This window comes from Rhipicephalus microplus, chromosome 2, assembly GCF_043290135.1.
Source record: "Rhipicephalus microplus isolate Deutch F79 chromosome 2, USDA_Rmic, whole genome shotgun sequence".
Lineage (NCBI taxonomy): Eukaryota > Metazoa > Arthropoda > Arachnida > Ixodida > Ixodidae > Rhipicephalus > Rhipicephalus microplus.
Window position 1 is genome coordinate 107692894 of NC_134701.1, and position 11233 is coordinate 107704126.

Below are 11233 nucleotides of genomic sequence, written 5' to 3' on the forward strand. Positions count from 1 at the left end.
TCTGCCACGGATACCTAGCTATTCACCGCTAATTATAAGGAAAAGCTTCGCTATCGTACGTGTGCGCATCTTCTACAAAAAACCATAATGCTCACAATTTGACCTCTTCCTAATTGCGTGTCGAATCACCCTCAGCGATCACTTGCATTTGATTCATTTACTGCACGCATTCTCACATGTTTACTCGAGACAAATGCTCCCAGTAATTATAGGCGTGGAAAAATTAATTTTATGTTGCCTTTGGAACGGTGCCGTGCAAGCCTTTTCAGCCTACTAGACATCGGGGTCAGAGTGCGAGTCTGAGTTAAAAGCAGCTTGAAGAAGCCACATGGACACGTTTTTATTGTAGGTGCACAGATAGTAAACACGTTCTCTTCGTATTCATAACAATTACATTTAAGGTTAAGTAAACACACTTGTACTGTATCAATCTTTACTTGAATAGTGAAGCCATCAACTACGTAGCCGAGAGTAAACAATCGCCTATCACAAAAAAAGTTTACATTGGAAGGACACGACTAATAATGACGGCTAGGTTAGGCACTCGGACACCCGATCGCATTTAGTTCGAGTGCACGACATCCGTTGCTCGGCATACTTCCTACAATCTCATATTCCGGCAAGGGTGCTTGATTACAGCCCTATGACAGCAAGGACAAACAAACAACGTCTGATGAAGTACTTTCCACGGTATCAGGTCATTTCCGGACGAGCATGCGTGATTAATATATGCCCTCCCCTACATGACACTGCCCTTCTATTTTTAGCTTTGAAGTATGCGATAGCTCCACGTATCTCAAAAACACGGCATCGATTGAGCAGAGCAGCACGTTTTTTTTTTTTCATTATTTCGTTGCTGTCTATGTGTACTCTTTGTTTGGGAGACATTACTCCCTGCGGGCTTTTTTGCATGTTGAAAAATGTTTGTTTTCCTCGCAGTTCCACTTCATGGCCATGGGAACGATAAACGTGTAATGAGAGCCTCTCAGTAATTACACCATGAAGGTTGTTTGGAGGGACGCCGCTGTGCGAATATAGTGTTGCAAAAAAAAAACAAAAAAAAACATGTTCGTTGTGGCAGGACAAGCACGTAGTGTCTTTCAGCCTTAGAGGGGTTGAGTGACACAGTGACGCGCTTACGTTGCCACAAAATTGTTCTACTCTAATAGCGACATTTCTATGAAGTGTCGCAAAGCATAGGCGTAGTCACATTATAGGTTATTAGCCTTTAATTGGGAGAGCCACTTCATTGGGAGTCCGTTCTTTTGTGATACTATAATTTAGTTAAACAAAACGTGGTGGTATCTTGCTTTCTACAGTTAACAATACTTGAGCTTCGAGATTGACCCCCTGTGCAGAGCGAGTTTTAGAGAAACCCGAGTGGAAGTTAGTTGTAGTGACGCATGAACGCAATATAGTTGGAATGATACCTAAAGATGGTTGTGCACATTATATTTGTGTAACCGTCTGATATACTGTAGCAATTACGGGCAATGCCCTTGAAAATTGTCTAGAGACACTGCCACGGGAATAAATTGAAATATTTCTGTTTGTCTACAACGCACAATAAACACATAGGCACAAACTTGACACAACTGAAAGCCCCTAAGGAAAAATCGCCTAATAAAAAAAAGCGACGATGTATTTAAGTTAAAATACCTGTAGTAGTGATCCGACCTGCTTATGACCTAGTTCGTATTTGCTATGAGACTGAATTTCAGGCATCATCGCAGGATGAAATATAAATTCATCACTGTGCCGTGTCTCGCCGTAAGAACATTGTGTCCATGAGTGATTATATGGGAAGCGTTCTACGTATGAGAATACTTAGGCAATCTTCTCCTTTGCTCAATTTGCAAGCAGAAGCAGAATGAGCGAAGCTGGACTCTCGTAGATGTAAACCTCTCGAACAGCCAGCTCTCATAGCATGTGGTCTCACCGGTTGCCTACATTTCTTCCGAGTGTTTAGCTGGAATTAAAGGCCTCCGACGACTGGTGGTAATCTTTTGACTGAATGAAGGCGCACACCCAGACACGGACACCAAAACAGAAAATTACAGAGACCGAAATACAGACCGGTGGTAAAGTTGTCATACACAACATTTCCTTCAAACTGGAGAAAAAAACTGAGTTCACAGAAATAGCTATGTGAACGGTCAAGAACGCCTTTTATTTCCTTGTAATTAAAAAAAATATTCAATGCCTGTGTACACGCAGCGGTCACTCTGCGTATGTTGAAGCTTGCGTGTTTTATGAAACAGCCGTAAAATATTTAAGGGTGCTTATCGCAAATATACCAAACATTGAAAGTAGCGGTTTATTGTACGTACAGTTGCGAAACAGCATGCCGCTCAAATATTTTGTGTATTTTAGGGTAAACTACACGCTCCCATGTTTGTATGCCGCATCTTGATGCACGTACTTGCCTCTCTTAATTGCTCATGCTAAGTGCGGTTGTCATCAATTTTTACTTGAACATAGTGTGGATGATTTAAGATCGCAGACTACAAAGAGTTTCAGCACATTTGGGCTCTATTGTGTTCATTATTAACAAGTACTGTGTTATATAATTTAGGATAGCTTGAAAGCATGTGAGAATATTGACGCATAACACACTTAATGTGCCCATCACCAAAGTGTAGTAGGCCCTTGTGTGTTTGCCTTTTCTTCGCAAACTGACACAGAGTAACTCAAACCTTACTCATTTTTTGATGCTCAGCACCGCCTACATCACCCAGCGCAAAGGCCCTACCAATCTCGAACTCGTCTCTGCTAGTGCAATGGGAAAAAGAGAAGAAGGACGATTATTCAGCGACGGGTAAGTACTAGTAGCTGCATATGAGAGATATTTCGTAGCCGAACCAAAATGTGCACAGAATGTCTATCTCCAGTTTATTGTCGTATTTGAAACTGTGTTATATAATGGCAGTGATTTTCCTTCTTATTTAAATTTTGTCTTCGCTTGTTTTTGTTTTTAGCAGGGCAGGTATAATGAGAACTTTCTCAAATGAACATTTTTTTAACAGCACGAATCTTAAGCTTAAAGTTTCTTATTCACCTCGTACAAACACAAACCGTCAACATCATACACTAACATGCGTCACAGACATTGAATAAATCCGACTACTCACGCCGGCTGTACGAAAAAAAGAAGGTGATTGTTGCTAGTGAAAATGCCTTCCAAGCAATGGCAGCTAGCCCAAGACACTTAGTATCATAATGGAGAGAAGGCAACGGTATCTGCAAAAAAAAAAATACACCATCTCCTACTAAACGGAGTCATGTGGGTATCCGAGGCAGCACTGGTGTTCACTTGTGTTTCCATTTGTTTCTTTCCGAGTGGGTTTCGCTTATGCGCGCATTTGTGTATAAGTTGTGTATGGGTTATCTTACCCCCCTCCCATTTGTTTGTGTTACCTCGTGTGTGCCGTAAAATGAATACCCAGCGCTGCTAGGACAGTGCGATGGAGCGAGCGCGCACAGCATTATAAACGACTGCACAGCTATGGCAGAGAGAAAAAACCAGAAAAGAGAAGCGAAGCTGAGGCAGCGCTTAGCCACCTCTTTCCGCCTCCTCGGGATCACGTGAAGAGAGGGGCGGGAGCTGGTTGCATGCGCAGTGGGTGAATGGGCGGTTGTCGAGAAATGGACGCGCTAAAAAAGAGTCGAGCCGAGCTAAAGCTTATTCGCATCTAAAAGTACCCGTGGTGCTGGAATGCCGACGCCAACGAAGACGAGACCTATGTCATGTCTGTGACTGTCCGTGGTTTGGATCGACCATCCATGCACTGAAAACGAAAATTGGAACTCACACTTGATGCTTCACGCACAGGATGCGTGTGAGCACACACACACACACACACACACACACACACACACGCACGCACGCGCACGCACGCACACACACACACACACACACACACACACATCTCTCTAGACCTCCTTTGACTCGTTGACATCACGTGTATCAACGTTTAATTTATTCTTAGATTTATGACCCGTGATCGGATTTTTCTTGTAGAATATTTGCTGCATTACGGCACCGAACTGGGAGAATGGAACAAGGTTTCGCTGAATTCGAGCAAGCAGTCCTTCGTGCTTGATGGCCTCAAGTGCGGCACCACGTATCGCCTCTACATGACTGCATCCAACAGCATCGGCACAGGAGAGCCTGGAACCGAGGTCATTGTACGCACCAACGGCGCAGGTTCGTGCGAGCATTGTTCCTCTACTTGAAAAATCACATTACTTTTGTGTCGCTGTCGCTCTCTATATTGCGTTGGTTTAGCTTTTGCCATTGTTTTGCTGGCATTACTTAAAAAATGAGTATGGGTAGTTGCATCCTTCCATATTATGTACATCTGCATGAACGCACGTGTTTCATCGCCTTTTGTCCTGGTGTTTTGTCGTCCTGGAATTCGCTGTCTCATTTCTTTACTCTCAATATATGTGTGATATGTAAAGCTGTTGCCTAATTACAGATAGCGCCATAACCGAGAAACCTTCCTGTTTTAGTTTTAACGCCCTTGTTGACAATAAATTTGAGAGGAACTCTGAAAAGTGCTTTTACTTGACGAATTGACAAATTTTGCAGCAGTTGATTCGCGAGGCAATGAAAATTCGTTGTGAGGTCATTCGATTACTTGGAAGAAAATTGCAGGAACACTTAGAGCCCCTAGCATTTGAGGTATGGCGCACCCAGTGCGCGACAAAGAGCGCATATTATCAATTCCCACTGTTCGTGGTATCTCATATTTATTTTGCAACATCATCACTAGCATCCGTTCAACAAGTGAAGGTGACTCTTACACTTCCCGCAGAAGCTGTGTCTACGCAACAAGCTTTATGGCAGCTAACTACGCGTGCCTATATTTCGTTTATCGTGCACATGTTGTTTTGTTTTTTGGTAATAGCGCACACTGAGTTAAAAGCAAGTGCGCTTATTGATGAATCAGTGCATTGTTGAAAATCAGTGCTCTGAATGTGTTATGTTTTTTCTCTGTCCCGTTCCTGGTGCTCGCTATACATCAGGTGCAAAGAATAACTAGCAAGGCCGTCGTCCAACCTTAGGCCCCACAGCGTTCTCCGAATCAAGACGTACTTAGGCTAGTGTTACAGTGTGTTGTTTAGACAAAGTAACTGCATCTAATGCTTCCACCCTATCTCTAAGTTTCGAGCTGGTGGCTTCTGTAATATTTACATTCATATGTTTTATGTCCGTTTCTGCTTCAGAAGTAGTCAGTTCAACCTGTCGTTACTTCGTTATTGCTTAAGTCAACTTAGCTTCGTTTATGAAAGCATACTTTTCTACGGGAATCTCTTGCATATATCCATATTTTGTTCAGCTCCAATATCTCCGGCGAGCGACACGTTTGTCGTCACCAATGCCACCAGTGCCAGTTTGAACTTGGCTGCCTGGATGACCACCGGCTGTCCCGTGACTGGTTTTGCCGTCCAGTACCGACAGAGGTTCCACAAGGCATGGATTCTGGCCGCAGACGGCATCAACCGTGGCACGCGTCACTACGTCATTGGAGACCTATCACCTAGCCGCCAGTACCAGGTGCGCGTAGTTGCGCAGAGCGACGCCGGTGCAACGCAGGCCGATTTCTCTTTCCGGACCACAGCCTTGCCTGCCAGCGGTAAGCAATCGAGCCATCTGATATGGCGTCGTCTATTTGAGGCACCAGACACGAGTGTACGCAGTCTTCGTCACTTTGCCGATATAAAACGTCTCTCATCGGGATCCCATTCAAATGTCCAGAATCTCTTTATGTTCGTTTATTCTGCTACTCCCCTACTTTTGTGGGCTCCCTTAGCCTGGGATCTTTTATAGGCTGCAGAAGATAGTGTCGTAATTATTTAACATTGGCCATAAAATCTTACTTGTTATATTGAATAGTGGTCACCGCATTCGGGATTCGGCACAGACCAAGTGCCTGAGACCCGTGTACTCATGTTTAAGAGCAAAAAACTGGGCGTGGCCTTCACCGAACTTCGCTAAAACGTTCGGTGGTAAGATATAAATGGTCGGGCACTGTAATATAATGCAGCATGACGAAAAGAGCCCACTCGTCATCGTGAGACTAAAATATGTGATTTTGTCGATACCCAACTTGCCCGATTCCTAGCGCCCACTATGAGGGGAAACAATTGATAGATCACCTAGGTTTTCTTTTTTATCTGGTGCAGCGCAGTTCTAGATAACGTAGTCAGCAGTACGTCACAAAGGAGGTTGACGCTGATGTGTTTTTTTTTGCAAGTCAAATAATGAATAATAGGCAAAGTGGAAATTATCTTATAAACTACAGACCGTCGTACCAAGCTCGAAAGCGTTCTAGAAGAAAACTATGGCCAAATATAGTTGGATGAAGAAAGCCGAAGGTGTGAATCGCTTTCACCATCCTTCTTGCAATGATAACTCCTGATAGAAACGTTGATCGGAACAACGAATTCACCATAGTCATGTCTTGTGCTCAGCAAAGGAACACCATTAAATACATGAACAGGGGAAGGGAGCCACATGCCTGTCGCACTTTCGACAACCACAAGTTATTGTAAAACCATTGGCGCTAAATTTATGGGATTTTTCAGAACCTTTCAGAATACAATGCATGCTCTTCGAACTTTGTTAGCCCCCAGGTGGTCAAAACTTCCGGAGCCCTCCACGACGGCGTCTCTCGTGTTCATATGAGTGGTTTTGGGACATCAAACTCCACATATTAATCAATCAATTTTGTTAGCGGTCGAGTAGAAGAGTCATTTTCCTTTAGTTGTATGTCAAGTACGGTTGAGGATCATTCAGCCTTAAATTTTTATCACCCAACTCTAACAAAATTATCAATTTTACAAGTCTTTCAAAAGTTAGTTTGCGACTTTCGTATGTGTGCGATGTGTAATAATAAGAAATAAATAAACAGATATTCTTATTACGGAGGAGGCGTAGCAGTCGAGGTTAAGGCTCGGAATATCTTGAGCGGCACTAAATTTATTGGCCTGTAGAGGAGAGTTTAATTTAGAGCTCATTGCAGTACTAAAAGTTGTTCGTTGTTTGTGTTAGAGACATTTAAAAAGAGGGAACGTGAAACGTGATGTCAATGCCGGAACCACTTCAGTGGAGGAGGGCACCGCACCAACAGCGCATACAAGAAATGGGTCGGGATGGGGGTCCGCTTAAAATCTTGCAAATGGTTAGATAACCAGTAAAATAGAGTGAAAGGCGACCACGATGACCTAAGTCAGGCAGTCTACTAAACATATTTTCCAGCGTCGTTGTTCTTCTAATGCGACAAGCAGTTTCTTCGACATCAGACAGTTACCATTCCGTCGACAAGAGGCAAGGAATTTCAATCATTGACGATAGTTTTGCGACCGCAGTTCAGGAAAAAATCTTCAGGCTGCATAATTCAGCTCTTTCCAGCCCATTTTATATTTTCAGAATGCATCCTCAACACTTACAAACGCTGTCTTACTCTATAATGCCTATTGTTATATGACTTGACTAAGCAATGGTTGAGAATAGGCTCAGTAGCTTTATCCCGTCTTTTTTTCCTGGATATAGCCCTGAAAATGCAGTCAGTGTAAAACAATATATAATGAACAGTGCCAGCGACTTCTAGTAGCGCGTACTAGCTATACCTTGAAGTCAGCAGCTTTAAGTACTGCATACGTTTATCTATGATAGAGCCCTGCTTCAATGCCTTCCAGTTGATGAAGCACCCTCACTCGATGAAACTGCTAAAGAAAAACCGTCGTACACAATAGTTTCTTCCTTTTTTGTCCCTATAAAATTGATATATTCTTGACCTAGAATAAATAAATTCTCGCATAGACAGTTCAATTAGAGACGACCATCATACAAATAACTTTCTATTTTTATGGTTCACGCAGTGTCAACCCAGAGTCCAACTGCAATCAAGGACCAGTCGGCGGTACCATTTCACCTGAATGCGTCAATGGTGGCTCCACTGGCTGTGTGTGCCATTTTAATGCCCATTGCCGTCCTTCTCGTCCACATCTACTTCAAGAGGCATCGGTCACGCAGAAACAGAGCCATTGAACAAGGTAAGGAAATCGCCTCGTTTTATGTGCAAAAAATGCACGAATAAAGAGGCAGCAGATGGTGCAGTCTTGAAAAGCTTTAAAACTTGAAAACTTGAAAAAGGGACAACGTATTTTAGGGCCCCCTTAAACTCTTTGGCGTGAGCAATGTACACCCAGAAAATACGTTCGGGTGCAGCTGCAACATGACGACGCAAAGGCCCATGCTCGAAAGTGCACAGCTGGTGGTCGATCCATGCGTCCTTTAGGCATAGTGAGTGCGTATAATGCGTGCTACTGCGCCATTGGTTGCAAAAGTCAGTGTAGGTGGCGTCATGTTCGAGGTTGAATGGTTGCAAGGAAACACAACATGGGGTCAGTTTTGTTTTAATTGTTAGCATTGGACAGTTTGCCGGTGGGCACAGCTGCTCCATCATTAGATATTAGATATCTGACTAGATATAAAAAATATTTCTGACTTGTGCAGGAAGAATAGAATGTAATTGCTACTGAACTCACTATATTACACGCTGAAGAGCTTGAAATAAACGAAACAGAGTCCAAAGTTTCTTGCTATGCAGCTATTTACTATACAGCTATTTTAGCGTAGGTAATTACAAGTTCGTACCAATTAGCTAGCGTTTTGTTTGAACAAGCTATATCTCAACATTCGAAGATCTTCACTGCATCAGATATTCTTCAATGTGTCTACCAAAGCTACCGAATGAACTGCCCCTGCTGGTAGTATCTGTTGTGAGATGTGCTGTGTGAGTTAAACTAAATAATAAGATGTCTGTTATGCTCTTTCCTTATACAGAGAGTCCTGACCCGAGTAAGCAGTATTTCCAAGACGCGGTAATTCTGTCCGTGTTCAACCAGAAGGAACCAGCCATGAAGAACAGCGTAGCAAGCTCCACCTACTACGCTTCAATGTCAAACAAGACAATGCCATTAGCGATCAAGAACCATAGTGAGTACAATTCGTGCGTTAGAATTGGAAACTTCTGAAGTGAAGGACAAACATAGAAGTTAACATCACCTTGCAGCTAAGGTAATTGCAATTAATGAAATTCCAGTATTATCATATTTACATACACTACAAGTGGTACGAATTCCTCGAACAAGAAACATCTGTGTACCTTTATTTATGCAGAATACATATTGTTATACAGGGAAGCAACCTTGTATGATATGGAAGTTTTACGATGGTATAACCTTACACCTCATCGCATACCTTCAGGGAGTACAAAGCTATGGGAATCAAAGAATGTTACACCACGTATCTTACTATGATTGTTTTTTCATGAATGCAGGGAGATCTATAGAACAAGAAAAGTGGGATGCACTTGCTGTGGCTGAGGCACTGTGAAAAAACTCAACTCATGAGGTTGAAGCACACAAGGCGCTGGTTAACCACCAGGGTGAGTGACTGTATTGCGTCGGAAGTGTGTCTAGAATGCATGCTTATTGCAGCTATTCAAGAATGAAAATGTATCGTTTCATTATGAGCGTTGAAATAAACAGAGCTATGGCTAGTTAAAAGAGTTCAGAATGAATTGGTGGTGGAAGTAATGCATGAGCCGGTAGAGTGCATGAATTTAGGCTTATTGATCTCAGTAGTCCAATGTACCCAGGGCTACCTGGACAAATGTTATGGGATGAAGACTTGAAGCCAAATGAGTTTACATTGTTGAACATCATTTCTTGATGGGTAGTAAACCTTTTATCAGCAGACGCTCTTCGCGGACGTCATTATTGCCAATCCTGGTGTGCTAGGAATATATGCAGGTATGAGCTCCACGTACAAAAAAATTTTTGATGGAGGTGGAAATTCTTGAGGTCCGCGTAGATAGAAAAAATGAGCAAATTATAGAACGCCGGGTGGGAAAAGTTCTTGCAGCCCTTCATTTTGGCTTCTCTCAAAATCCCTGTTTGGTTTTGAGACGTTAAACTTTATAATTATTGTTACAGATGCAGAAAAAATTGAATGTAATAGTGAAATAAACAAAATTACACAAAAAGACCGAAATTAGACGCCGCTAAACAATGAAAGAGCAAAGAAAAAGTAAAACAAACAGAAACTAAAAAATAAGTATTACCAATATGAAAATAAAACGAAGACAAAAATAGTGCATCATTTTATGCTTTTGCCACACGAGACACGTGGTAGACCATGGGGGTCGTCGCAAACTTTTCACTACTGTGAATTGCCACAGTAATTCGGTTCATATAGTAACAGTGCATAGTAACGCAAAAAAACCTTGCATGGCTTTGAGCTACTTTCGGATTAAATCAGAAAAAGCTGCATGAACTGGTGATGTAAATGCTTCTTTAAAGAGAGTTATACAACTAATACCGCTGGTTGAACATGTCATCTGTTCTTATTCCTGCGTGTCTTTAGAGATATCGATTGACACTCTGTAGAATTACGATGTTAGTATTAGAAGTTATAAGGTGTATTGTGCTATAGTATTTAGGCGGTGGCTGTATGAATCAGGTAATGAGTCAATGAATGACTTTAAACTTTCCCGCTGACTTTTTATCATTGCGAGTACTCAGCCTAAGCATGCACTCTACATGCTTAGGTACAATATGACCGGTACAATGCGAAAAACGACCACATTACCGTTTCCGGTGCTCTAAAATATGAAGCAATTTCCTGACGCCTCCTGTAATTTTCTTTTAACCTAGGAAAGCCTTGTCGTGCTGGGACTACGCTCGCGTGTGGAGCCATTACCCACTGTGCTAACGACGGTGCAGCTACTGTACCTCGAATCTTGAGGTTCGTGCCAAGCATCAAGGCCCACAACTGCCAGACTCAATATCAGTCAACAAAGTACGAGCTGTTCTGGTGCTACGTCGGTGGCATCAGCTGAGACTTCAGTCGTTCATCCGGTGTCCGTGTTGACCGGTGTGCGGAACCAGCAATGAAGAAAGCAGTGATAACATTTACGATGGCGGTGAAGCATTCTGCTGCGCAGTTTTTGCTGTGCTTTAGACATTCAACGTGCCGGAAAAATGTTGGCACTGGGCGTAACTTGCAATGGTGTGTAGACTCGCTTGTTTCTATCCCCATTGTTGGGGAAGTGACAGTTGTGCCTTCTCTATGCTCTGTTTGAAGCCAATAAAAAGAGCATCGTTGTTCAGTAGATCACCGAGTCATATTTCTAAATATCCCCAGTGAATTCAAAAA

At 42.6% G+C, this 11233-nt stretch overlaps 1 protein-coding gene across 1 annotated transcript in view; it reads left to right on the forward strand.

Moving 5' to 3' along the window:
• The window catches only part of LOC142790829 (cell adhesion molecule Dscam1-like), a 148691-nt gene extending 137724 nt beyond the window's left edge, over positions 1 to 10967 (forward strand). Inside the window, exons 18-24 of the mRNA XM_075885357.1 lie at positions 2720 to 2818; positions 4022 to 4207; positions 5346 to 5642; positions 7891 to 8064; positions 8858 to 9010; positions 9354 to 9461; positions 10732 to 10967. Of these exons, the coding sequence (XP_075741472.1) occupies positions 2720 to 2818; positions 4022 to 4207; positions 5346 to 5642; positions 7891 to 8064; positions 8858 to 9010; positions 9354 to 9409 (965 nt within the window). The 3' untranslated portion in view covers positions 9410 to 9461; positions 10732 to 10967. The remainder of the gene's footprint in view (positions 1 to 2719; positions 2819 to 4021; positions 4208 to 5345; positions 5643 to 7890; positions 8065 to 8857; positions 9011 to 9353; positions 9462 to 10731) is intronic.
• The last annotated feature ends 266 nt before the right edge of the window (positions 10968 to 11233 follow it).